We start from the raw sequence: 27645 nt of genomic DNA on the forward strand, positions 1-27645 counted from the left end.
CATTTGTCCCACAGTCTCAGCCCCTGCCACACATAGATCCAGGTTGATTAAGTGCTACTTAGAATAGACTGAGGTGATTTGCTGTGCAGTCACAGAAGAACATTTAACAGCTGGCAGATAACTGGTATCTGACCTTCACAAGTTTTTATTTAGAGAGAGGAGAGGTCCAAGAATCAAGGCCGCCTGTATGGAATTAACAAGAGAAACTGGTCAACATTGGACAACTTCCATTCCAGTCCTCCAAATCCTTTGTCTGGTCCTTAAAAATCTCAGATAAAGATTTTAACATAATTTATAGCCAGCACTAGATTTTACAGTGATTTGTCATAACTTGGTATTAAGCAAGGAGAGTCTTGGCTGTTCCCAGCAAAGTCAGTAATTCTGCTGCCATGCAGAGAAGGGAACACCAGCCAAGCTACTATCAGAAACTTCCACAGAAATGACCCAGGGCGACTGTTTTTCACCTTTCTAGTGGTTGCCACTGTCTTCAAAAGGAAAAGTTTCCAAACTAATTCTGTCTCTCACAATCAAATCCTATAAAACATTTTTAGTGCTATTACTCATCAATATGTAAAAATGTCGCTGCCCTACTCAAAACAAAATCTGTCCCCTGTGTGTATTCAGATCCATGTGTGTGGCCCTGCTTAACTAAAATAGTTTTGTTGTTTCTTCCCCCCGCCCCAAGCTCTGTAGATGCAGCACAGCTCACAGTTCATTTTCACACCGGCGAACTGAGGTTAACAGCTGGAGCAGTGAAGCAGTTGGACTTGATGATCCTTGTAGGTCCCTTCCAACTGAACGATCCTACAAATGAAAACCTCTAAATGAAAAGTGCAGGAGTTGCTGGTTTTGGGCACAAGGGGTCCCTAGACGATCACAAAAGATGCTGATGTTCAGCAGCAGCTCCAGTAATCCATAAATGAAACAGGGCCATGGTAGTTCTACCTGTCTTTTTAATCCTTAGTGTTGCATGCTGCGTGCTTGGACCAAAGATTTCAGTATCAGCAACCAAAACAACACACCCCTCTCTGTGGAGTCTAATTAATGTTTCAACAGTCTTAATTGCAATACAACCATTTCATTGCAATGCCTGACTGCTCCTGGCTACCCCAGCCAGCCTCACAGGTGTACCCAGAGCTGCGTGGGCATCACTGTGCACCTGGGGAACACCTCAACCCAACCACGCAATCTCCCCGGGTGGGAGAGGAATGTGTTGGGGGTGGTAGCGTTGGGCTTTGGTTCCCATCTTCTGCCAAAGCTCTGCTCTGACCTCCTGACTCATCAGGTACCTCCCGGTCAGACACATCAAGGTGTCTCAGGGCAGGCTCTGGGGGATGGTTGCCACCTTTCAGGACAGTCCTGAGTCTTAAACTCATTACTTTCCACAAGGTCATCCAATGTCTGCTAGCAGATTTACCACTACGCTTCACAAAAGATGAAAACAAGGGGAGAACCTGAATTAAAGGAAATGCAGTAGGAAAGAGTCAACCTGTATCCATGCAAAATGTGGAAAACGGGGAGCAACCTCAGACACTGCTGAGCCTAAGAGATGATGGAAAAATGTATCCACGTAAGTGGCTTTCTCTGAGTTTCTCAAATGGGCTGCCAACTCCGGTTTTACAGCAGTTGGCTGGGTTTCCCTCACTAACTCCTCGTGATAGTCCTGTGGGATCTGTGTCAGGCTACAGAGGTGATACTGGGTGATTAAGGAAAGTAATGACTTGAGAGCCAGGCAGCGTTAGGGCCGTGATCCTGGGGAGATACCCAAATCTACCAACTGCCAGCTCTCATCTCACCTACAGTTCTCCCGCATGGCGTCATGCTGTTTTGGCTAAAGAGCTAGAAACATTAAAATTACCAGAGGAGGTCACTGCTGTGCAGTTGATGGATGGTGTCTTCATAGGTGCTGCGGAACCTGTGACACAGGCTGTAGCCAAGGTTATCACACACCTGCAGCTTGTTGGGGAGCCTGTCTCCATGCCCACTTTGCATACCCAATTTTCGACCATGGCACATTCAACTTGAACACGTTATAACTGTGATGCTCATGAGGAACTGAGAAAGAGAACTCAGACTTCCCAGCTGTAAAAGAGGAATTAGGTTTCAGCACAGCTTGGCAACCTTTGTACAGTTCTTCTCTATGGGGCTTTTCTCAATGAATTACGACATAGTCAAAGAGATACGCCAACACCCGGTCTCTCACACTTCAAGGCAGAGTTTGTTATCCACAGTGCTGATGGACTTCCCTAAATTTTTACTCCTTTCTGCTACAACCAAGCTCATAAAATAGAGAAATTATACTCTAGGGAAAATACACCACAGCACTGTCCACTGCAGTGGGTTGTGCTGAGAGCACCTGGGATCCTGTTCAAAAATGAGTCCCCTGAGATTTGCACAAAAGGTGCAGCCTGCTATTCCAGGCATCTCATTGCAACCTGGGCTCCCAGCACCCATCAGCAATGAAAAAAAGGGAAAGGTACAGAAATCAGCAGTTTCATGACCTTTCTGGTTACTGCAGTCCATACTTGTGGCTTCTTCTCTGGAGGAAGAAGATGCCCCAGTTTCTGGGGCACATGGACATGGATTGAACACAGTATGAGCAAGTTTGCTGATGACACCAAGCTGTGTGGTGTGGTCGACATGCTGGAGGGGAGGGATGCCATCCAGAGGGACCTTGACAGGCTTGAGAGGTGGGCCCATGTCAACCACATGAAGTTCAACAAGGCCAAGTGCAAGGTCCTGCACGTGGGTTGGCACAATCACAAGCACAGCTGTAGGCTGGGTGAGGAATGGATTGAAAGCAGCCCTGAGGAGAAGGACTTGGGGGTGTTGATTGATGAAAAGCTCAACATGACCCAGCAGTGTGCGCTTGCAGCCCAGAAAGCCAACCGTGTCCTGGGCTGCATCAAAAGAGGTGTGACCAGCAGGTCGAGGGAGGGGATCCTGCCCCTCTACTCTGATTTGGTGAGACCCCACCTGGAGTACTGTGTCCATCTCTGGGGGCCCCAGGACAGGAGAGACATGGAGCTGTTGGAGCGAGTCCAGAGGAGGCCACGAAGCTGATCAGAGGGCTGGAGCACCTCTCCTGTGAGGACAGGCTGAGAGAGTTGGGATTGTTCAGCCTGGAGAAGAGAAGGCTCCCAGGGAGGACTTAAAGCACCTTCCAGTCCCTAAAGGGGCTACAGAAAAGCTGGAGAGGGACTGTTTACAAGAGCAGGGAGTGACAGGACAAGGAGTAATGGCTTTAAGCTGAAGGAGAGTGGATTTAGAATAGATATTAGAAAAAAGAAATCTTCACAATGGGGTTGGTGAGGCCCTGGCACAGGTTGCCCAGAGAAGCTGTGGCTGCCCGGGCTCCCTGGCAGTGTTCAAGGCCAGGTTGGATGTGGCTTTGGGCAACCTGGGCTAGTGGAGGGTGTCCCTGCCCGCAGCAGGGAGCTGGAACTAAATGGGCTTTAACGTCCTTTCCAACCCAAACCATTCTGTGATTCTATGATTTTATAACTTGGGCTGAGCAGATCCTGACTTGATCAGAGAAGGGCTGCAGAAATGAATGCAGTCACTGTGGAAAGAGGTGGAAACACAATGGAAAGCACATCATGAGCTGGCAGCAAAAGGGGGTCTGGCCTCAGCAAGGGCTCAGTCTCTCTAAGTAGCACTGAGAAAATGATAAATTTACAGTAATAAGAGCATCTTCCAGTTTCCAGACTCATCCAGAGATTAAAGAATATTTTTTGTAAACTTTGGTGGTCACTTCTTTCCCTCACACATAGTCAATGCCAATGCACTTGAAAATAAAGTTGGCGTCATGTCTGCGTAGCATTAGAGGAAAAAAGAGCAGGGACACCTTCATGCAACTCCACACTAGCTTCTGCAGAGCAGGATATTTGAGCAAGAAATGGAGCAATTTGTGCAACACCTAGAAAATAACAAAAATATTCACACAGGAGCTGTAACTTGCAGAACAGTTGAGCAGATTCAAATGTGATCTGTTGCTGAAAAGGTGTCATGTCTCACCAGTCGGTACAGCTCCTGCAAGGACCATCCTCAAATCGCTCTGCTAAGGGGTGTGCCAAGTGTACAGCCCTGGTTCCTTCAGCACAGGGATGGGAAGGGAGGATCTCAGCCATGCAGGATGAGTGCATTGACTTTTTTGTTAAACCAAGGTTGTTCTCTTGCACCTGCATGCAAGGGGGTAAAATGATTTTAATTGCTTTTCTTACCAGCAGCTTTCACTGCTGCATGTTTGAGCCTTTGAACCTGTGCGATGATCCTGGACAGATCTGTAAGCAACCAGAAACTAATTTTTCCCAGTCTATAATTTTCCTTCAGAGAACAGAAATCCTTCAGTCCATTTATTTTTACAGAGTATGAGAGAAGAGGCATTAATAAGCTTTTTCTTTTTTTACCAGTGGAAAACCTGAATGAGGGGTGAGGAGCCCAGAAACCCCAGCAAGTGCTGAACATCTTTGCCAACTAGAGCTGGACTATTTCTCTAAATTTATGGAGAAAGTGGTCCATTGCATATCTGTATATCACTATGGAATGCGTGAATGTTTTTTCTGTTATAAAAATAAAATAAAAACAAAATCAAAACCAAAAGGATAACTGCACTCAAGTTGTTGTGGAGGGGTCTCAGCAAGGTTTGGCCCCGTGTTGGGCATGGAGCTGCAACAGGAGATGTAGGGGGCTGCCCCCACCCTCCTCCCACACCCCAGGGAGATTTCCTCTTGCCCCCAAAAACCTGCACCCACTTTACATCATGGAGAGCTGAGACGACCAACGTGCATGCGCTGGGTGAGGTTGTTGCAAGGAGGGATGGAGATCCGAGCTGTGCACCCACAAGAGATCCCGGAGGGCGTACAGCCCTTCCCGAGCAAAGATGGCTGGGAAAAGCAGGAATCTGCCTGGTTTGAACCAGAAAAAAGCTCGTCAAGTGCCAGTTATGGGTTGAGGTCTTGCATAGAGGTGGAAAGAAGACGACCGTAAATAGAGGAGAGTGCAGCTGTAAGGGGAACACACTGGCCTTTGCAATTTGCAACTTCACTAAACAAAATTACTGCAAAAGATGGGGGAAGCTTAGCAGCAAAGCAGGTCTTTTTCTGAGCACTTCTTGGGACATCACTTCTTGGAGGAGCCTTTCTTGGAAGGAAACAGAGTGAAAGGACATTGCCTTCATCCAACAACCCTCGAGTGAATAAAAAAAAAAAATTGCGAAGAAAATTTTAATAAATACTTAATTTTTTTAAAAAAATCAATTCCTGATGGTCATTGAGGACATCCAGGTGGTTCGCTTTAAATTCAGGGTGGGCTCACAGCTGAATTGAAAGGAGTTTTTCAGAATCTGAAAACCAGTAGCATGACTGTCAAAGCAGGGTAAGTTTCAATGTGACAAGCGGTCATTTCATAGAATCATAAAATCATAGAATCATAGAATCAAGAAGGGACCTTAAAGATCATCTAGTTCCAACCCCCCTGCCATGGGCAGAGACACCCTCCACTAGACCAGGTCGCCCAAAGCCTCATCCAACCTGGCCTTAAACACTTCCAGGGATGGGGCCTCCACAACCTCTCTGGGCAACCTGTTCCAGTACCTCACCACTCTCACAGTAAAGAATTTCTTTCTAACATCTCATCTAAATCGACTCTCCTTCAGCTTGAACCCATCCCCCCTTGTCCTATCACTACACTCCCTGATAAACAGTCCCTCACCATCTTTCCTGTAGGCCCCTTCAGGTACTGGAAGGCCACAATTAGATCTCCCCAGAGCCTTCTCTTCTCCAGGCTGAACAATCCCAACTCTCTCAGCCTGTCCTCATAGCAGAGGTGCTCCAGCCCTCTGATCCGCTTCGTGGCCTCCTCTGGACTCGCTCCAACAGCTCCATGTCTCTCTTGTACTGGGGAGCCCAGAGCGCTCGTTGTGAGGGTTAGCCAGTGCATTTTCCATGGAGTATTATTTCCTTCGGAGGAAGCTCCGTGGCATGCACGCTGGTGCTGTGCTGAGGGGTGGAATTTTTCACCTGGAAAACTGTGTGGCTTGGGCAACAGGCCACACAGGCCTGTGGCTTCAGGAACAGGCTGCAGGACTCCAGCTGTGACACAATTACTCCTAAATGGGGGAGTTTTTCACCCCCAGCTACAGGGAGAACCACCATCCAGCCCAGCATCACCATCCCCAGGCCCAGCATCCCCAGGCTGCGATCCGGGGGGGGCAGCTACAAAGGAAAAGCCTCCGCATTGCCAAAGCTGGGCAGTCCATGTGCCTCTCAGCTGCCTGTGTGCCCTCTCCGGAGGCTTCTGACCACTGTGGAGGGGTGGGGGGGCTGGACCCCCTTTGCTCAAAGCCTGCTTAACCCAAGGAGGAGACAAAGCAGGATTTAGGGCTCAAGCAGCAGGTTCATGGAAAAACAGAGGGCTGGGTTTGTTGTTTTTTTTTTTTTAAAAAAAAAAGGCAAAACAACAGAGAATTTTATTAAGCCTCAGCATCTCAGCTAATTTTCCCCCTCCCCTCCCACTTTGCACCAGGGCTGGTAGTGCAGGAGATGGATCCTCCACCGATGGCAGAGCACAGCATCCCCCAGCCTGTTGGGGGTCCTGGGGGAGTGGTGGGCACAGGCTCCCCAGGCAGAGCATGGGGGGGGGGCCCAGGAGGAGGCTGCAGGAACCCAGTGTCCCAAAACAGCAGTGCAAACTGCTCGAGGGGGTGCAGGAGAGCCCCAGGATGCTCCCTGGCAGACAGAGCCCTGCCCGTGTGCCACGGTCAGGTGCCAAAGCTTGAGCAACCCCACTGCTCTCCTCCCAGCTGCAAGCAGCCCTGGTGGGAAAGCCAGCAGGGACCAGATGGCTAGTTGAGCCTGGGCAGGTGTTTGTCCAGCCTCCAAACCATGAGCTCACCCCCAAAACTCCCCTCCAGAATCTGTCCAGTCTCTCCTGTGCTGGAGATGGAGAACGTTTGCAGCCATCAAAGCCAATTTTTGTGTGTTCCCCCTCCTGCACAGCCAGAGCCATCCCAATTTGCTCTCTCACTGTGTCTTTTTACCCCTTTGCACTAGCAACTGACCCACATCCAGCCTTTAGCAGTGCAAATCACCCTGCCCACTGCCTTGCTCAGACAGAGCCTGATCCCAGGTTTGTCTGTTTTTAACTCAAGTCCTAGAGCTCCACCTGGCAGCTCCAACCAGCCCCATCACACCCCAGCTCAGCTGCATGCCTTGAGGGCTTACATTTGTTTCCCCAGCTCCCTAACCCCCCCCAGGAGTCTGTTTAGCATCTCTACCTAATTACAGCAGTTAACCCCCAGGGAGGCTGTTTAGCATCTTCCCCAAGTAAAGCAGCCCCTGACAACCTCCTCATCCTTAAAGTGCAGGAAGGAGGCCAAGGTCAGATCTGTTCCTGGGTTCCTCTGCTGACCAGTTTCACCATCTGTCTCTGCCAAGGTTTTGCATCAGCCTTAGTGGGTTTTCTTTCTAATTAATTGCTGTCCTCCTGTTTTTCTCTGTTGTCCCGTAGGCTGCTTCTGCTCTGGGTTTCACTGCAATGGTTGCTTGGGTGGACTGCTGTCACCACCGCCACGTGACATCAATTTGCAAGGTGCTGGGGTCTCCAGGTGCTGCCTGAGGCATCGCTTCTCCTTCCCGTGCTTCCAACCCCTTTCTAGCCCCACAAGCCTCGGGCACCAGACAGGGAGCCCAGACCCTCAGGGAGCTCCTGTCACCATACCAGCCCTGGGACGGAAGGGAGGTGCTGGCTACCAGCACGGGGCCAGTGCGTTAGCGGGGGGCGTGGGAATCCCATCTCCCTCCCCAGCAGCATCCCGTCCCCTGGAGCCCTCCGGGCTCTCCCCCATGCCGCTGGTAACAGGGGACTGGGAGCTGCTCAGTGCTGGCTCCGGGGCGCTGGGAGCCATCACCCAGGGGAGGGACAGGTATTTCTGCACCTCGATGGCAGGGCTCCGGCGGTCGGGGTCCAGCGTTAGCAGGCGCCGGAGCATCTCCAGAGCCCCAAAACCAAAGCCTCGCCAGGATGCTGGCACCTCCCGCCCGGCCATGCCACCCTGCCAGGCGCTGAAGTCCTCAAACTGGGGGTCGGAGTTGGCAGCTACGGCCCAGGGGAAGCAGCCAGTGCAGAGGCAGAAGAGCAGGACAGCGAAGGCCCAGACATCCAGGCTGGAGTCCAGCTCCAGTGTGTCAGAGCCCTGGAGCAGGCAGAGCTCTGGTGGAGCGTAGGGCAGGGTGCCGGACATGGCACCCACCGCTGAGCCCTGCACACGGGTGAGTCCGAAGTCACCCAGCTTCACCCGCCGGCACTCGCGGTCAAAGAGCAGCACGTTGTCCAGCTTGACGTCCCGGTGCACCAGGGCACGGCTGTGCATGAAGTCCAGCGCCTCGGCCAGCTGGGACGCGCAGCGCTTCACCAGCTCCTCTGCCAGGCCCTCCTGCAGGGAGGGTGGTACCGTCGCCTGATGCAAGACCCCCTCCCTGAAGGAGCTGCTGCAGCACCCAGACCCCTGCCCAGCACCACTGACCTGTGCTTTGCCCTGCAGCAGCCTGTAGCCACATGCCTGCGCTGCAAAGGGTCTCCCCATGCACAGCACGAACATGCATCATGCTGCAAACGGTCTCTTCCCATGCACGGCATCACTGCAACCCACTGCAAAGGGTGTCCCCACACACAGTGTCACTGCACCCGCTGCAAACAGTCTCTCCCCATGCACAGTGTGGGTGTGCAAAGGATCCGCCCACACAGCGTGAGTGGGTGCTCACTGCCAAGGTCCCCGCACACACAGCATCACTGCACCCGCTACAAAGGGTGCCCCCACAAAAAAACCATGACCATGCACCCCACTTTAAAGGGTGTCCCTGCATGCAGCATCACCGCACCCACCGCAAAGCTGTCCGGGCACCTTCTCCGTTGTCCTCCCACCCCCTGACCCCCATCCCCTTCCCAGAGCCCCAGGGCAGCACACACCCCTGGGTTGAGGAGGGTACACAGGTCCCCAGCGGGAGCCAGCTCCTGTCCGAAAGCGAAGTGCGTGGCACTCTCAAAGGCGATGGGCAGGGCGCGCAGGCAGGCAGCATGGCTGGAGAGGCACAGGGCGATGCAATACTCCCGCAGGAACGCCCGCCGCTCAGTCTGCTCCTTCAGCATCAGCTTGAGGACCACCGGTGAGCCTGGGAAACAGCGGGGCAGCCGAAGTGGGGATCAGCACCAGCTGGGGCACCAAGGGGGCAGAGACAGGGTCTGGTGTGGGGTGGTTTGGGCAGAGCTGTGGTTTGGCTCAGGTGTTTCAGGTGCAGTGGTGGGGCTGTGCACATCTGGGGTGGGGAGCAGGTTCCCCCAGCCAGCAGCAGGGTGGCCCCCCCCGTGCTCCTCACCACCATCCCGGGGCTCCGTCAGCACCACACGGCCGTAGGTCCCGCTGCCCAGCTCCTCCAGCACGGCGTAATGCTCCTCCAGCTCCCGCTGCGGCACCTCCCGGCCCGTCTGCACCATCAGCCGCTCCAGGAACTCCTCGTTGTCCTCCCCGTCCTCATCCGACTCCTCCATAGGCCCTGGGGAGACCCAAGCCCTCCGCACCACTGCAAAGGCCCACCGTCCCCAGCCCCTTGCATGGGGAGGCAGTGGCAGCATCAGCCTCACAGCCCCAGGGCACCTGGCCAGGACAGCCCAGTCTAGCCTGGTCCAGTCCAGTTTAGCCCAGCTCAGCCTAGTGGGGCCCAGACCAATCTGCTCTGAAGCATCCCATTGTAGCCCAGTTCAATCCAGTCCAACCCACCCAAGCCCAATCCAGTTCATACCAGCCCAGCCTAGTGGAGCCCTGACAAGCCTGGTCTAATCTTCTCCAGCCCAGCCTAGTCCAATCAGCCCAGTCCAAAGCATTCTATCCCAGTCCAGCCCAGCCCAACACAGCACGGTCAAGCCCAGTATAGCCCAGCTCAGCCCAATAGAGCCCAGTCCGCCCCAGGGGTTCTCCCCATGGTGTCCCTGGATGGGATCAAGCCCTGCTCCTCTCCTCCAGGCGCCATGCAGACATGGGGGTCCCGGCTGGTAGAAAGATGCACCCCCACCTTTTGACAGAGGTGATGGGATCCCCAAAACGCCCCTGTTCAGTGGGGCCAAGCACCCCCGATGGGGGCCATGGGGAGCTGAGACACTCCATTAAGCCCCCATGTTCTCATGCCCCACATCGCACCCCAGAAGAGAGGCAGTGAGCCCTATAACCTCCCAGAGGAGGGAGAGGCAGCTGCGCATTGCACCCCACATCACCCCACGGCAGCAGTCAGGGCTCCTTCGCTCCACCCCACCCCCCAAGGGGTCAAGACTGGCACTCTCCCACCCCACATCCCCCCATTGCAGAGAGTCAGGGATGACTCTTTGCTCCTCATCCCCAGCCCTGAAGCAGAGCCCTGGACCCTTCTCCCATCCCACCACCTTAGCCACCTGCACTAGCACAGCCACAGCAAAGTCACCAGCACCACCAGCACCTCCAGGTGTGCGGGGCTGGGGACAACCAGCCCGTCACACGCACACACACGCACACTGCCGTGGGGCTGAGCCAGGAGAGCCATGCAAGCAAGCCAGAAGCAGAAGGCAGGGTCGAGTGTCCCTTGAGGTTGCACGGGGACAGCCGAGCAGCCCAGGAGCAGTGCATGCCTCACCTGTGTCCCCCGCTGTGTGTCCCAGCACGGCTGGGTGCTCCCGGGGCACGGCTGGGTGCCCCCAGCCCCACAGCTGCCCCCGGCACCAGGAGCTGTGACTCAGACTTTCCTGCCCGCTCCCATGCCGCCGGCCCGCGCTAATCTCTGCCGCTCACACACAGGGAACATGTGTCAGCCCCAATGCGTGCCGAAGGCCAAAGATAGGCAGGAGGCAGGACAGGCAGGGCATTGCATGGGGGACAGACGGACGGGATGGAGCTGGGGATGGGGGACAGACCAACAGGGTAGAGCTGGGGATGGGTGCTGAGCTGTGCTGAGCCTGGTGGGCTCAGTGCACCCAGCGCAGCATGGGGAAGCAGGGCGCAGGGCTCCTGGCTGTCCCTCAGGGTGATGCTGGGCACTGTCTGTCTGTCCCTGTGCTGCTTGTGCCCCCAGAGAAGGCATCTGTCCCCAGCACCATGCTCTGTCCGTTATCCCTGCAAGCTGTCCTCCAGCCTCTCCGTCCATCCGTCCATCCGTCCATCACATCCATTCCACACGCCTTGCTGCTCATCTTTGCTGTACCTGCCTCTGCTGTCTATCTACCCGCGCACCCTCCCCCTGTTCTGTCCATGCCATGCAGCATTCTGTCCATCTGTCCACGTCCTCTGTGATAGCCACCCCATGCCACTTCTGTTTGTGCCCCCATGCAATGCACCATCCTGTCCGTCTGTCCTTCCTCTTCATCACCTGCTCTGCTCCACCAAGCCACGCTCCTTGACGTCTGTCCTCCATGCCCAAACGATCCTCTGGCCCTGATGCAATGCCATCACAATGTCATCCCACAACACAACCCTAATCATGTCCTGACACAGCTCAGTCATGTCCCGACACAGCCCAGCCATACCACAACCGCACGCCACCTGCCCCCCCAGTTGCTACAGCCCCATCCCCACCATGTTCCAGCAGAGCCCCAGCCCCAGCCTGGCCATGACCCCTCATCCCACCACAAGAAGGATGCAGCAATTCAGGGGGACCCCTCCACCTGCCTCAGTTTCCCCTCTCTCTGGTGTCACCTCCCTGAGAGGATGGGGGGACCTGTTTTGTCATGTGTCCCCCAGCCACGCAGCATCTCACAGCTCCAGCTTCACCCACCCATGTGCCACCTGGCTCCCACAGGGGTGTGAGGCAGGGACCAGCAGCAAGCTGTGGGTGTCAGACCGCCCAGATGCGGGGCAGGACGGTTCAGGGATGAGGGGCGGACACCAGCCCTGGTCGCTGGCCTGCAGCGATCCCCAGGACTGAGTCATCGTCCCATGGGGCTGGCACCAACCCCGAGAGATGCTGTTCCCACGCCAAGCCCCCTCTGCCCCCATCCCTATCCCCGGCCATGCCACCCCTGCCCCGTGTCCCCGCCATCACCGCCCCGGCTCTGACTCACATCTGGGCCCCCTCGGCAGGGCGCGTTCCTGGGGGGGTCTATTTTGGGATGGGGCTGGCAGAGCCTGGCTGGCGGCACACACGCACCCGGTGTCCTGCCAAGGAAGTACTGGCCGCGCTGAAACGAGGTGGTTGGCCACGGGGGTGTGGGGGGCAGTGTGCATGGAACCGGGGTGCTGGGGGGTCTCCCTAGGTTGGAGTGGGGGGAGCACAGCTTGGGGCACCCTGCTTATCCCTCTGCCTGCACCCAGGGCTGTGCCGGCCCCAGCATCCTCCCTCTGCCCCAGCTCCTGGGACGGGTCCCTCCTGCTCTCCCAGTTTTCAGGGATGTGCCCTTCCCTCTCCCCACTGACCAGGACCGTCTCCATCTCCTCCCCAGTCCCCACGACCATCTCCCTCCCCATTTCCCACCATAACACACATCTCCCTCCCCATTTCCCACCGTAATACCTGTCCTTCTCCCCATTTCCAAAGCCACCCCCCGTCCCATCCCCAGTTCCCATGCCCATTTCCCATGCCCCCCCCCCCCCACGCCCAGGGCCGTATCCCTCCCTCTCCCTCCCCACCTGCTCTTCCCCCCATCCCATCTGCTCGCCAGGCCCTGACCCCGGACCCGCTGGAAGGTAATTAATACTTGACAGCACATTAGCGGGACCTGCTTGGCAGGTGGCTGATGGGGGAAAGGTCGTGGCCCCCCCCATACCCCCGGGGAGCAAGGGCTGCTCCTGGGGGGGGGGGTGTCCTCCCAGCCCTCCCCGTGGGTCAGGAATCAGGGGGCTGTGACCCCCCCCACACCCCACTGGGGACCATCCCCACGGTCCGGCCATCCGGCCCCACCGGCACGTCTCCGGCCTCAGTGGCACGCGGAGGATGCGGGCGCCTGTCCCTGTCTGTGCCCCCCCCCCGGGGGGGGGGCTTTGCTGGCCAGCAGCCTGCGGCGGGGGAGGCGGGGGCGGAGGGAGGGACAGCTGCGGGGGCACCGAAATAGCCAGCAGGCAGCCGGGCCAGGTGGCACCAGCTTGTCCCTGTCCTCGTCCCCAGGAACGGGGCGGGGGGTGGAGGGGGGGGGGCGCACAGCCCGGCGCAGAGCCCCACGAGCCACCAGCCCGCAGCCCCCCTCCTCGCGTTGCCCCTGTCCCCCCTTCTGCCGTTGCAGGGGGGAGATGGGCCCCCTCAGTGTCCCGTTGCCCCACGACCTGTTCCCCTGCTGCCCGTGGCCCCCTCATGCCTCACACTCTGCTCCTCTGAAACCCTGGCCCCCACTGCCCCATGGCCTGTCCCTCTGCAGCCCCTCGCCCCACTGCCCCCACACCCGCTGCACCCGCAGGTCCCATTGCCCCCCGCCCTGCCTCTCTGCCCCCCTGACCCCATTGCCCCACAATTTGCCCCTCTGCCCCCCAAATCCCATTGCCCCACTTCCTGCCTTGCTGCCCCACCTGCCCCAGCCCCCCCTGCCTGCTTCCCAGCGGGGCCCAGCCCCACGCCGTGGGGCAGAGCTGTGGGCAGGTCCCCTCCCGCGGCGGGGGGGGAGCAGGCAGGGTGCTGGGAGCAGGACAGGTGGCTGCAGGATTAGTGCTAACGAGCTGTTTCATAACGAGGTCGAGAGGCCACGGGGGGAGCGTGGGCAGGGGGCCAGGCTGGGCTCAGCCCCACACCTGGGACAGCCAGGCCCCTGTACTTGCCCCACTGCGGCCCCATGGCACAGCCATGGCTGTACACAGGCACCTCAAGGTGCACTGGGTGCCCCGGTTCCCAGGCACTGGCACCTCGTGCTGCCGGGTGCCCACAGCCCTGGCCACAGGAGCGATGCAGGCGGATGCTCAGTTCTCCACGTTTAATGACTGCGGAGGGGGGCGAGGGGCTGGGGCAGGACCCCCTGCTGCCACCCGCAGCTTCCTGTGGGGTGTTGTGCACGGGGTCCCCCGTGGGGCTGGGGGATGCCCTGGGGAGGGATGCAGGAGGGATGCTGCACAGGGGGACATGGTGGCTGCTGCGATCGGGGACGGTCCAGAGCTGCGGTGCTCAGGTGTCCTGCAAGGACAGAAGAGTGACTCTGGCTTGATCCTGCCCTGCCAGGCTGCCCCAGGTGTCCCACGGCGGCAGGGGGGGTCCCAGACCTGGCAGACCACGCCGACGTCCTCCTGGTGGGTGCAGTCGTGGCGTCCCCAGGTGCGGTGGGCACAATCCTGCAGGGACCCCTCCTGACCCCGGCAGCGGACATCATCCAGCCAGATGCGCCCAGTGCCGGGGCCGAAGTGGGGCCGTCCCTGGGGGAGGTCACCAACTGTCCCCGCTGCCCCGCAGCCCAGCTCCCGGCAAACCACCGCCGCGTTGGTCTGGCTCCAGCCATCATCACAGACCGTGCCCCACTGCCCGGCGCGGTTCACCTCCAACCGCCCAGCGCAGTGCCCGGGGCCATCCACCAACCGCAGCTGGAAGGGCTCTGCAGGGACACCGGGGTGACGCCAGCCCCACGGAAGCCCCCACCTAGAGTGGCATCACCCCACCCTGCTGCGCGCTCACCCTCACACTCGACGGCGGCCACCCGGTCCGTGGGGCAGGACGATGGGTGCCCCGGCTGGAGGACGCACTGCTCCAGGGCCGACTCCCGCCCGGTGCACTGCACCTGCTGCAGCACCACCGGGGAAGCACCGTCTGCCACGGGGCCGCAGGGCGCCGGGACAAGGCGCGGGCGACCACAGCCCAGCTGGCGGCACAGCACCTGGGCAGCCGCCCCGTCCCAGCCCTCGGCGCAGACAGAGCCCCAGGTGCCGGCAAAAAGCAGCTCCAGGTGCCCGGCGCAGCGCGAACGGCCGCTGCGCAGCTGGGCTGGCACTGCTGCGGGCAGGGAAGGTGTATGGCACCAGTAGGACCAGCACAGCCCAGTCTGCCCAGTACAAACCCAATCTGCCCAGCACAGCCTCAGTCTGCCCAGCACATCCCCAGCCTGCCCAGTATGAACCCAATCTGCCCAGTACAAACCCAATCTGCCCAGCACAGCCCCAGTCTGCCCAGTACAAGCCCAGTCTGCCCAGTACAAACCCAATCTGCCCAGCACAGCCCCAGTCTGCCCAGCACAGCCCGTCTGCCCAGTACAAACCCAATCTGCCCAGCACAGCCCCAGTCTGCCCAGCACAGCCCCAGTCTGCCCAGTACAAGCCCAATCTGCCCAGCACAGCCCCAGTCTGCCCAGCACATCCCCAGTCTGCCCAGTACAAACCCAATCTGCCCAGCACAGCCCAAGCTCAGTCTGCCCAGTGCACCCCCAGTCTGCCCAGTACGAGCCCTCCTACGTGTGGCCCATGCTCCAGTCCCTGCCACATGCTGTAGCATATGGGGGTCACCAGGGGACCCCAGGGAACACCCAGGGAACCCCCAACCTACCGGATCCAGCCGCAATGCCGCAGCACAGAGCTGGGGGGGGGAGAGAGGGAATGGCTGAGAGTGGGGACCCAGCCCTCACCCCTCCGACACCCCCACGCCCCACTGACCCCCAACACACAACCCACGGACACCCCCACACCCTAGTCTGCCCATCAACCCCCAATGCACCCACACGGACACCCTCGCACCCCACTGACCCCCCCCAACACTCACCCCATGAACATCCTGCATACCCTGCTAAAACCCCCAACACCCCTGCCAAGTGCACCCCCAGCTCTGTGCCCACCAAGCCCCTGTCCCCCCCCAATGACCCCCAGCCCCTCACCGAAGCAGAGCCCGAGGCCGAGCAGCCCCCCCATGCCGCAGCTGCCCCGGCCCCCCCTCCCAGGGCCCCCTCCTTTTAAAGTTCCCTCCCAGGGAGGGCCCTGGGGGGCAGGGGGGGGGGGGGGGACAGGGAGAGGAAGCAAAAGGGCTGTGGGGAAGTGCCGAGGGAGCCAGCCCGGCGCCGTGGGGCCCGTGGAGGTGGGGGCGTGGGGTGGGGGGCAGGATCAACCCCACCCTGCGCCCAGACGGGGCTCTGCTGCCTGCACCCCACCCCCCCCGCCCAAGGATGGGCCCGAGGTGGGGCTGACCCCCCCCCCCATGCACTCCCCAAAATGGTGCTCCCCCATCCCACCACCCCACAACCTCGAGATGCTCCAGGATTTGGGGGAGGGGGGGGGATGTGTGTCCAGCCACACTTTATTTCATCTGGGGGTCGCAGCAGCCCCCCTGCGAGTCACCCAGTTGGAGGCCGAGAGCCGGTGGCAGGGGGGGTCCCTGAAAAACCCCCCAGGAGATGCTGGAGGGTCAAGGCCAGCACCCGCAGATCCCCCCGCAACCCCCGCACCTCCTGCAGCAGGGCCTGCAGCTGGGGGGCTGTGCAGGGGGCACAGCTGCAGGACCCCCCTCCCCACTGCCCCCCAGCCCCGGGGTGGGCTGGCGGCCGCGCTGCTGGTGGAGCCGGACCTGTGGGGTGAGACATAGAGACATCCTGAAGTGCAGCCATGAGAGGTGCCCCCCCAAATGGGTCCTCCCCCCCAAAAAAACCCCAGAATTTGGGGTGCAGAGGGGCCCAGCACCCACCCCCGTGCTGCCCCAGAGCCCTGGGGGCTCAGGGGGTGCTCACCTCAGGAACTGGGGGTCTGCTGGCAGGACACCCCCCTGCCACTGTGCCCCCCACCCCAGGCTTACCTGTGCACGGGGCCCCAGGGAGCACAGGGTCTGTCGGGATGCAAGCAGGATGGGTGCCAAGGGGCTCCAGGGGGGGCTGGGGGGGTGCTGGGGGGGTCTGGGTGCTGAGGGGCTCTGTGGGGTGCTGGAAGAGTGCTGGGGGGGTCTGGGTGCTGAGGGGCTCCAGGGGGTGCTGAGGGAATGTGGGGGGGATCTGGGTGCTGAGGGGCTCCATGGGGTGCTGGGGGAGTGCTGGGGGGGTCTGGGTGCTGAGGGGCTCCTTGGGGGGCTGAGGGGGTGCTGGGGGGGTCTGGGTGCTGAGGGGTTCCATGGGGTGCTGGGGGAGTGCTGGGGGGGTCTGGGTGCTGAGGGGTTCCATGGGGTGCTGGGGGAGTGCTGGGGGAGTCTGGGTGCTGAGGGTCTCAGTAGGGTGCTGGGAGGGTGCTGGGGGAGTCTGCATGCTGAGGATCTCCATGGGGTGCTGGGGGGATTCTGGGGAGGTCAGGGTGCTGAGGGTCTCCATGGGGTGCTGGGTGGGGGCTGGGGTTATCTGCGGGCTGGGGGTCTCCATGGGGTGCAGGGGCTGTCTTGAGGGGCTATGGGTGCTTGGGGGCACCATGGCATGCTGACTGAGTGCTGAGGGGCTCTGTGCACTGGGGGTCTCCTTGGGGTGCTGGGTGGGTGCTGGGTGGCTTTGGGTGCTGGTGGACTCGGGGGGGCGCTGGAACGGGGTGATGGGGCCTGGACCCAGTTGGACTGCAAGGGCAGGAGGGGCTACTGGCATCAGGGTGGAGTTCGGTGATGGAGGGGCTGATGGGGTCTCTCTGGGGGGAACAGAGACCCCAGCTGGGCTTGGGTCTGTACCTGGGCAGGGAAGGGACACAGAGGTCTGTGAGGACCCTGCACCGCCGTCTCCAGCACCACCCACCCTGGGTGCTGGGTGAAGAGCACCCCATCCCTCCACCCATCATCTATAAACCCACCCACCCACCCACCCATCCCTTGCCATCCATGCATCCATTCTCCCACAAATCCTTCCTTGCCATCCATCCACCAATCCACTTGCCTTTTCTCCTAACTTTCTGTCCTTCCCTCCCTCCACCTTTCTGTCCATTCAATCCCCTCTTGGTCTATCCACATGTAGTCCCTACTATCTTTCCACCCACCCCAGCCCTCCAACATTTCATCCTTTTCCTGAAAAATCTCTTCCAAGAAATTCCTTGCTTAGTACCATCTGGATCCAGATCTGCTGGAGAAAATGTGCTGCTCATGGTAGCTTCTGGACCTGGTTTGGCTCTGGGATGTATGCTCCATGTGGTATCATCTGGACCCAGTTCTGCTGAAGGATGTGTGCTCATCATGGTACCATCTGGACTTGGTTTTGCTGCAGGATGTGTGCTCCTCAGGGTATCATCTAGACTGAAATCTGCTAAAGAACTTGTGATCCGTGTGGTACCATCTCCATCCAGTTCTGCTGAAGGACGTGCATACAGCATGGCACCACTGGGACCAGGTTCTGCTGTGGGATGTACACGCCACATGGTATCATCCAGACCCATTCCTGCTGAAGAATGTGTGCTGTGCATTGTGCCATCTGGACCTAGTTCTGCTGGAGGATGGGTGCTCCTCATGGTACCTTCTGGATCTGTTTCTGCTGCAGGATGTGTGCTCATCATGCTACCTTCTGGACCTGGTTCTTCTGCAGGATGTGTGCTCCTCATGATACCTTCAGGACCCAGTTCTGCTGCAGGGTGTGTGCTCCATGTGGTACTATCTGGAACCAGTTCCACTGGAGGACAAGAGCTCCTCATGTTACCTTCTGGATCTGGTTCTGCTGCAGTATGTGTACTACTCATGGTATGGTCAGGATCTGGTTCTTCTGCTGGAGGACGTGTGCTCTTCACGGTACCTTCAGGACCTGGTACTACTGCAGGATGTGTGCTCCTCAGGGTATCATCTAGACCATGATCTGCTGAGGAGCGTGTTGTCCATTTGGTACCATCTGCATCCGGTTCTGCTGGAGGACGTGTGCTCTTCACGGTACCTTCAGGACCTGGTACTACTGCAGGATGTGTGCTCCTCAGGGTATCATCTAGACCATGATCTGCTGAGGAGCGTGTTGTCCATTTGGTACCATCTGCATCCGGTTCTGCTGGAGGACGTGTGCTCTTCACGGTACCTTCAGGACCTGGTACTACTGCAGGATGTGTGCTCCTCAGGGTATCATCTAGACCATGATCTGCTGAAGAGCGTGTTGTCCATTTGGTACCATCTGCATCCGGTTCTGCTGGAGGACGTGTGCTCTTCACGGTACCTTCAGGACCTGGTACTACTGCAGGATGTGTGCTCCTCAGGGTATCATCTAGACCATGATCTGCTGAGGAGCGTGTTGTCCATTTGGTACCATCTGCATCCGGTTCTGCTGGAGGACGTGTGCTCTTCATGGTACCTTCAGGACCTGGTACTACTGCAGGATGTGTGCTCCTCAGGGTATCATCTAGACCATGATCTGCTGAGGAGCGTGTTGTCCATTTGGTACCATCTGCATCCGGTTCTGCTGGAGGACGTGTGCTCTTCACGGTACCTTCAGGACCTGGTACTACTGCAGGATGTGTGCTCCTCAGGGTATCATCTAGACCATGATCTGCTGAGGAGCGTGTTGTCCATTTGGTACCATCTGCATCCGGTTCTGCTGGAGGACGTGTGCTCTTCACGGTACCTTCAGGACCTGGTACTACTGCAGGATGTGTGCTCCTCAGGGTATCATCTAGACCATGATCTGCTGAAGAGCGTGTTGTCCATTTGGTACCATCTGCATCCGGTTCTGCTGGAGGACGTGTGCTCTTCATGGTACCTTCAGGACCTGGTACTACTGCAGGATGTGTGCTCCTCAGGGTATCATCTAGACCATGATCTGCTGAGGAGCGTGTTGTCCATTTGGTACCATCTGCATCCGGTTCTGCTGGAGGACGTGTGCTCTTCATGGTACCTTCAGGACCTGGTTCTCCCAGGTTCTGATTACTCCACATGGTATCACCTGCTGGGACCATTGTGGTGGGGGCCAAGTCCTGCCTTGCTTTGGGCCTGGTGCCTTGTGTGGTACTGAGCAGATCCTGCTCCACTTTGGCTTGGGTGGCATCAACAGAATCCTGTCCTGATGGGCGTTGGGTGAGCTGGATGGCAACTGCCACATTCTGCCCTGTTCTTGGTTGGGTGGCACCAACTGGACCCTGCCCTGCCTTGAGCTTGGTACCACGCATAGTCCCAACCAAACCCCGTCCAGGTGGTTTCCTGGCGGTCTGGTTGACACCTGCCAGAATCTGTCCAGCTTTGGGCCGGGTGATCCGTACAGTACTGGTTGGATCCTGCCCTGCTTTGGGCCGGGTGGCACGAATGGTACCAACTGGAACACGTCCTGCCTTGGACCTGGTGGTGCCAGCTGGATCCCATCCTGCCTTGGACCTGGTGGTGCCAGCTGGATCCCGTCCTGCTTTGGACCTGTTGGTGCCAGCTGGATTCCATCCTGCCTTGGACCTGGTGGTGCCAGCCGGATCCCGTCCCACTTTAGACCTGGTGGCACCAGCTGGATCCCGTCCTGCCTTGGGCTTGGTGCTCTGGATGATGCCGGCCGGATCCTGTTCTGCTTTGAGTCGGGTGATCCTGATGATACGGATGGGATCTTGCCCCACTTTGGCTTGGGTGGCACCGATCTGACCCTGTCCTGCGGGGTGCTGGGTGCCGGCAGTGGCACCGGTTGCACCCCTCTGTGTAGGGTGGTGGGTGCTGGGGGTGGTGCTGGCCAGACCCCGTCCTGCAGGGTGCTGGGTGCTGCTGGCCAGAGGAGAGGTCCCCGTTGGTGACAGCAGGTCCCCTTGCCCTACAGCAATGAGAGGGTCACTCAGCCCCGCTCTGGGGGGGGCTCCCAGGGCCAACGGCGGGGGCATCTCATGGGGAGAGGGTCTCTGGGACATGGGGAGGGACCCCAGTGGGAAGGGGGGGTGATGGCAGATGTCTGTGCTCCCCAAACCTGCTCCAGCCCTGCAGCTGGGCCAGGGATGCAAAACATGGGGTCCCACATTGCAGCCAGCCGCTCGCCAGCCCCCCCAGGGCCTTGCGCAGGGGGGCAGGGCCCCCCATCCCCGCTGCTCCTACCTTTGCAGGCTCTCCCAGCGGCACGCTGGCTGGCTGAAGTGCTGCGGGGAGAGCCGGGGGCGCGGGGCCGCGCGGAAGGCGGCACACGGGGGGGCTTCATCCACGGCTGGTGGGGAGTGGGCTCTGCAGAGCGGACATCCAGGGTGGCCAGCTCATCTGCGGGGGAAGGAGACCAGTGTGAGCCCTGCAGTGCGTGCACTGCACGAGCACTGCGTGCCCGCTGCGTCCTGCCCGCTCACGCACTGCACACATGCACTGCGCACACACGCTGCACCCTGCCCACACATGCACTGCACAGACCCTGTGTCCCAGTGCACTGCACACCCTGCGCACGCACACACTGCATGCACACACTGCACCCTGCCCACGCACACACTGTACAGACTTGGTGTCCCTGTGCACTGCACGCACGCACTGCACCCTGCCCATGCACGCGCTGCACACGCACTGCGCGTGCTCAGAACCCTCACCGCTGCTGCTTGCACCACCGCTGCACTGTGCCCTGCAGACCATGCACCCACTGGGTTTGCAATTCAGCCGTGGTGTCCCCGTGTCCACCTGCTCAGTGCTCAGTGCCCCAGTGCCCCAGTGCCCCCAGTGCCCCAGTGCCCAGTGCTCCCAGTGCTCAGTGCCCCAGTGCTCCTAGTACCCCAGTGCCCTGCTGCTCCCAGTGCCCAGTGCTCCCAGTGCTCAGTGCCCCAGTGCTCCCAGTACCCCAGTGCTCCCAGTGCCCAGTGCTCCCAGTGCTCAGTGCCCCAGTGCTCCCAGTGCCCAGTGCTCCCAGTACCCCAGTGCCCCACTGCTCCCAGTGCCCAGTGCTCCCAGTGCTCAGTGCCCCAGTGCTCCCAGTACCCCAGTGCCCCGCTGCTCCCAGTGCCCAGTGCTCCCAGTGCTCAGTGCCCCAGTGCTCCCAGTGCCCAGTGCTCCCAGTGCCCCAGTGCTCCCAGTACCCCAGTGCCCAGTGCTCCCAGTGCTCAGTGCTCAGTGCTCCCAGTGCCCAGTGCTCCCAGTGCTCATCACCCCAGTGCTCCCAGTACCCCACTGCACCAGTACAGGGAACGTGCACCCACGGCATCACCCCCACAGGGACACAGCCCCCAGCCCGCCCCCCCCCCCACATTGCAGGTACCTGCACAGACAACAGCAGCGTCCTCCCGGTGTTCGCAGTTGGTGACACCCCAGGGGGATGCTGGGCACCCCAGCAGGGACGACTCGTTCCCCTGGCACCGCACATCATCCAGCCAGATGGGACCAGCGCCCTCGCCAAAAAATGCTGCCCCGGGCGCATCCAGGGCGGCCCCGCAGCCCAGCTGCCGGCAGACCACCGCCGCGTCCGGCAGCCCCCACAGGTCGTCGCAGACAGTACCCCAGTGCCCGGCGTGGAAGATCTCCAGTCGGCCAGCGCAGCGCCCTGCGGCCCCCACCAGCCGCATGGTGGGACCCCCTGGGAGAGAGGCCGGGGTTGGTGCTGGTGCGCGCCCCTGCACCCAGGGGTGGGGGGTACCGGTGCACACCGTGCCCGTGCACGCTCCACCTGTGCACGCCATAGCTGTGCACACCGTACCTGTGCATTCTGTACCTGTACACGCCTTGCCCATGCACGCCGTACCTGCGCACACTGTACCTGTGTACACTGTATGTGTGCAAACCATTCTCGTGCACACCGCACCTGCGCACACCGTACCTGTGCACACCATAGCTATGCATGTGGTGCCTGTGCACACCCTACCCAACTGTAGCTTTGCACGCTGTCCCTGTGCATGCTGTAATCTGCGTGTGCTGCACCTGCACGCGTTATTGCTGTGCACGCTCTACCTATGCACGCCGTACCTGTGCACACCATAGCTGTGCATGCTGTGTCTGTGCACACCATGCCCGTGCACACCATACCTGTGTAAGCTGTACCTGTGCACACCATAGCTATGCATGTTGTGCCTGTGCACACCATAGCTGCGCACACCGTACCTGTGCACACTCTACCCAACTACAGCTTTGCACGCTGTCCCTGTGCATGCTGTAGCCTGCGTGTGCTGCACTTGCATGCGTTATCGCTGTGTCCCTGTGCGTGCTCTACCTGCGCACACCATACCTGCGCATGCTGCACTGGCACACGCTGTGACGGGTGACGGTGTGACGGTGGGTGGCAGCGCAGGGGTCGAGGGTGGCTCGGTGGTGCCAAGGGGCTGGAAACGGTGAGCTGTGGGGAGCGGTGGTCAGACGAAGGGTCCCCAGCGCGGCCCCTCGCTCACCCACCCACCTGCTGTGGCCCACCTGAGCAGACGGCGCTGGCATCCTCCTCGTGGGCACAGACGTGGGGACGCCAGCCCCGGTGCCGGCACAGGGCCAGGCGCTCCTCGGTGCCCCGGCACCGCAACCCGTTGAGCCAGATGGGACCCGTCCCCTCACCAAACCACGCTCCCGGCGGGGCAGCCAGGGCGGCCCCACAGCCCAGCTGCCTGCAGACCACCGCCGCGTCTGGCAGACCCCAGTCGTCGTCGCAGACCGTGCCCCAGCGCCCGTCATGCTGCACCTCCACCCGCCCGGCGCAGCGCCCGGGGCCCCCGGACAGCCGCACCGGGAACGGCCCTGGGGACGGCTCACGCTCAGGTGCCGGGACCTACGGCACCCACCAACACCCGCTGGGACCCACTGGGACCTCTGCACACACACTGGGACCTGCTGGGACCTACTGGGGCCTCTGCACATGCTGGGACATGCTGGGACCTGCTGGGACTTACTGGGAGCTGCTGCACCCACCAACACTCGCTGGGACCTGCTGGGACCTCTGCACACACTGGGACCTGCTGGGACCCACTGGGACCTATTGGGACCCACTGGGACCTATTGGGAGCTGCTGCACCCACTGGGACCTCTGCACATGCTGGGACCTGCTGGGACCCACTGGGACTTGCTGGGAGCTTCTGCACCCACTGGGACCTACTGGGACCCACTGGACTCCTTTGCACAAACTGGGACCCACTGGGATCCTGGGACCCCTGCACACATGGGGACCCACTGGGATGCTTTGAAGAAACTGCGACACACTGGGCTCCTTTGCACACAGTGGGACCCCCTGGGGACCCCCCCTCACTGGGACTCACTGGGACCCACTGGGAGCAACCGGGCCAGACCCCTCCCCCCCCCCAGTACCTGTGTGTTGGGGTCCCAGCAGCCCCACTGGAGACGGAGCGGAGAGGATGGGTGGGGGGAACCAGGTGTATGGGCACCCCAACACCGTCCTGGGGTGCCCAGCAGTGGGGACCAGAGACCAGTGCCCCTCCCAGTGCCCCCCATTCCCACTGCCCATCGTCACCCACTCTGCCCAGTTCCCCTCCCAGTGCACAATGCCCAGGACAGCCCAGAACACCCAGCACCCTGCCCAGTGCCTCACACCCTTCCCAGTATCCCGCACAGCCCAGTGCCCAGTTGCCAGCACAGCTCCCAGTGCCCCACGCCCAGCGCCCAGCACGGTCCACAGCACCCAGTGCGATTCCCAGTGCCCAGTACTCCCAGTGCTCAGTGCCCCAGTGCTCCCAGTGCCACAGTGCCCCCAGTGCCCCAATGCCCAGTGCTCCCAGTGCTCAGTGCCCAGTGCTCCCAGTACCCCGGTGCCCAGTGCTCCCAGTACCCCAGTGCCCAGTGTTCCCAGTGCCTCAGTGCTCAGTGCTCCCAGTGCCCAGTGCTCCCAGTACCCCAGTGCCCAGTGCTCCCAGTGCCTCAGTGCTCAGTGCTCCCAGTGCCCAGTGCTCCCAGTGCCCAGCATCCCAGTGCTCCCAGTGCCCAGTGCTCCCAGTGCTCAGTGCTCCAGTGCTCCCAGTGCCCCAATGCCCAGTGCTCCCAGTGCTCAGTGCCCCAGTGCTCCCAGTGCCCAGTGCTCCCAGTACTCCCAGTGCCCAGTGCTCCCAGTACCCCAGTGCTCAGTGCTCCCAGTGCCTCAGTGCTCAGTGCTCAGTGCTCCCAGCACCCCAGTGCCCCAGTGCCCAGCACTCCCAGTGCTCCAGTGCTCCCAGTACCCCAGTGCCCAGTGCTCCCAGTGCTCAGCACCCCAGTGCTCCCGTGCTCCCAGTACCCCAGTGCCCCAGTGCTCCCAGTGCCCAGTGCTCCCAGTGCCCCAGTGCCCAGTGCTCAGTGCCCCAGTGCTCCCAGTGCCCCAGTGCTCCCAGTACCCCAGTGCCCAGTGCTCCCAGTGCCACAGTGCTCAGTGCTCCCAGTGGCCAATGCTCCCAGTACTCAGCACCCCAGTGCTCCCAGTGCTCAGTGCCCCAGTGCCCAGTGCTCCCAGTGCCTCAGTGCTCCCAGTGCCCAGTGCTCCCAGTGCTCAGTGCCCCAGTGCTGCCAGTACCCCAGTGCTCAGTGCCCCAGTGCCCAGTGCTCCCAGTGCCTCAGTGCTCAGTGCTCCCAGTGCCCAGTGCTCCCAGTGCCCAGCATCCCAGTGCTCCCAGTGCCCAGTGCTCCCAGTGCTCAGTGCCCCAGTGCTCCCAGTGCCCCCAGTACTCCCAGTACTCCCAGTGCCCAGTGCTCCCAGTACCCCAGTGCTCAGTGCTCCCAGTGCCTCAGTGCTCAGTGCTCCCAGCACCCCAGTGCCCCACGCCCAGCACTCCCAGTGCTCCAGTGCTCCCAGTACCCCAGTGCCCAGTGCTCCCAGCACCCCAGTGCCCCACGCCCAGCACTCCCAGTGCTCCAGTGCTCCCAGTACCCCAGTGCCCAGTGCTCCCAGTGCTCAGTGCCCCAGTGCTCCCAGTGCCCCAGTGCTCCCAGTACCCCAGTGCCCAGTGCTCCCAGTGCTCAGTGCCCCAGTGCTCCCAGTGCCCCAGTGCTCCCAGTGCCTCAGTGCTCAGTGCTCCCAGTGCTCCCAGCACCCCAGTGCCCCAGTGCCCAGCACTCCCAGTGCTCCAGTGCTCCCAGTACCCCAGTGCCCAGTGCTCCCAGTGGTCAGTGCCCCAGTGCTTCCAGTGCCCCAGTGCCCAGTGCCCCAGTGCTCCCAGTGCTCAGTGCTCCCAGTGCTCAGCACCCCAGTGCTCCCACTGCTCCAGTGCTCCCAGTGCTCAGCACCCCAGTGCTCCCGTGCTCCCAGTACCCCAGTGCCCCAGTGCTCCCAGTGCCCAGTGCTCCCAGTGCCCCAGTGCCCAGTGCTCAGTGCCCCAGTGCTCCCAGTGCCCCAGTGCTCCCAGTACCCCAGTGCCCAGTGCTCCCAGTGCCTCAGTGCTCAGTGCTCCCAGTGGCCAATGCTCCCAGTGCTCAGCACCCCAGTGCTCCCAGTGCTCAGTGCCCCAGTGCCCAGTGCTCCCAGCGCCTCAGTGCTCCCAGTGCCCAGTGCTCCCAGTGCTCAGTGCCCCAGTGCTGCCAGTGCCCCAGTGCTCCCAGTACCCCAGTGCCCAGTGCTCCCAGTGCCCCAGTGCCCAGTGCTCCCAGTGCTCAGTGCCCCAGTGCTCCCAGTACCCCAGTGCTCAGTGCCCCAGTGCTCCCAGTGCCCAGTGCTCCCAGTGCCCCAGTGCTCAGCTCCCAGTGCCCAGTACCCAGTGCCCAGCGCCTGCCCCTGCTCCCGCAGTGTCCTACAGCCCCGGCTGCAGTGCTCAGTGCCGCGTCCAGCCCCCCAGCAGTGCCCCTGCAGTGCCCCCCCGGCAGTGCCCTGCCCTTCCCATGCGGCACCCGGTCCTGTGCAGTGCCCCTGCAGTGCCCATGCCATCCATGTGCCGTGCCCATGCGGCGCAGTGCAGTGCCCATGCGGCGCAGTGCAGTGCCCATGCAGCGCCTGTGCCATCCCTGTGCAGTGCAGCAGTGCCAGTGCCGTATTTGACCTCCCCTCCCAGCCCCCACACCAAACCCCGCCGCAGTCGTGCTGTACACGCACCGAACCCCGTGCAGTGCCCGTGCAGTGCCAGTGCCAGTGCCCGTGCAGTGCCCGGCTCTGTATTCGGCCGCCCTCCCAGCACCCACACCGTGCCCGTGCCATACGCACACCAGCCCCGTGCAGCGCAGCGCAGTGCCAGTGCCAGTGCCAGTGCCGTGCAGTGCCAGCGCAGTGCCAGCGCAGTGCCAGCGCAGTGCCAGCGGTGCCGCCGGGCTCACCCAGGAGCAGGAGGGCGAGGGCCATGGCCGACGGCGGTGAGGACGGGGACAGCCGCGGGCGGGAGGACGAGCAGGGCTGCCGGGCCAAGGATGACTCAGTGCGTCCACCCGTCCAGGGGCTGGGGGGGCTGCCCGGGGCGGGGGGGTGGAGGGGGGGGGTTTGGGGGCCCCCCTGGGCTGGGGCGGGGGGCAGAGTGTCCCCCTGGGGGGGGGGGTTTTCCATGTGCCTCGGCGGGGCTCGGGCCAGGGCAGGTGGGGGTTAACGCCGGAGCCACGCGGCGCCCGGGGGACACACGTGCAGCACCCACGCGTGTGCACGTGGCCTCCCGCCGCCCTGACACGCGTGTGCACGTGGCTTCCCGCCGCCCCGACAGGCGTGGGCGCGGGGCCTCCCACTGACACGCGTGTGCACGTGGCCTCCCACCGCCCCGACAGGCGTGGGCGCGGGGCCTCCTGTGGCAGCGGCACACAGAGGGCACACACAGCTGTTGCGCGCTCACATGTGCGTGGAGAGGGGCACACACATGTGCACCCTCACTTGCACGCACACACTTACACGTGTTCATGCAGAGACATGCGCACACATTCAGTCATGTGCACACATGTATGCACGCTTGCACACGTGCACACACATGTACAGATGCACACGCATGCACCCATGTACACTCATGCACACGTATGCTCACACACACACATGCATACACACGCACACTGTACACGCTTGTGCAACCATATGCAGACACACATACAC

General features: G+C 60.8%; 3 protein-coding genes across 3 annotated transcripts; all 3 read right to left on the reverse strand.

Annotated features, from left to right (window-relative positions):
- Nucleotides 1-7747: 7747 nt before the first annotated feature.
- Nucleotides 7748-12378, reverse strand: SBK3 (SH3 domain binding kinase family member 3). Its single transcript, XM_075738498.1, has 4 exons — nucleotides 12079-12378; nucleotides 9375-9551; nucleotides 8968-9170; nucleotides 7748-8434 (listed from the first exon to the last, which is right to left on the reverse strand). The coding sequence occupies exons 1-4, from the start codon at nucleotides 12239-12241 to the stop codon at nucleotides 7748-7750; spliced, it is 1230 nt and encodes a 409-aa protein (XP_075594613.1). The 5' UTR covers nucleotides 12242-12378.
- A 1518-nt stretch (nucleotides 12379-13896) lies between these two features.
- On the reverse strand, nucleotides 13897-15826 carry LOC142599004 (CD5 antigen-like). Its single transcript, XM_075738531.1, has 4 exons — nucleotides 15787-15826; nucleotides 15462-15491; nucleotides 14601-14915; nucleotides 13897-14520 (listed from the first exon to the last, which is right to left on the reverse strand). Exons 1-4 carry the CDS (start codon nucleotides 15818-15820, stop codon nucleotides 13898-13900), a joined length of 1002 nt encoding a protein of 333 aa, XP_075594646.1. The 5' UTR covers nucleotides 15821-15826; the 3' UTR covers nucleotide 13897.
- A 413-nt stretch (nucleotides 15827-16239) lies between these two features.
- Nucleotides 16240-27370, reverse strand: LOC142598990 (uncharacterized). Its single transcript, XM_075738499.1, has 9 exons — nucleotides 26895-27370; nucleotides 23976-24002; nucleotides 23097-23411; nucleotides 22915-23022; nucleotides 21955-22269; nucleotides 20826-20981; nucleotides 17905-20550; nucleotides 16695-17537; nucleotides 16240-16469 (listed from the first exon to the last, which is right to left on the reverse strand). The coding sequence occupies exons 1-9, from the start codon at nucleotides 27115-27117 to the stop codon at nucleotides 16240-16242; spliced, it is 4863 nt and encodes a 1620-aa protein (XP_075594614.1). The 5' UTR covers nucleotides 27118-27370.
- Between the last annotated feature and the right edge of the window lie 275 nt (nucleotides 27371-27645).

This window comes from Balearica regulorum, chromosome 33 (genome assembly GCF_011004875.1).
Source record: "Balearica regulorum gibbericeps isolate bBalReg1 chromosome 33, bBalReg1.pri, whole genome shotgun sequence".
NCBI classification, from domain to species: Eukaryota; Metazoa; Chordata; class Aves; order Gruiformes; family Gruidae; genus Balearica; species Balearica regulorum.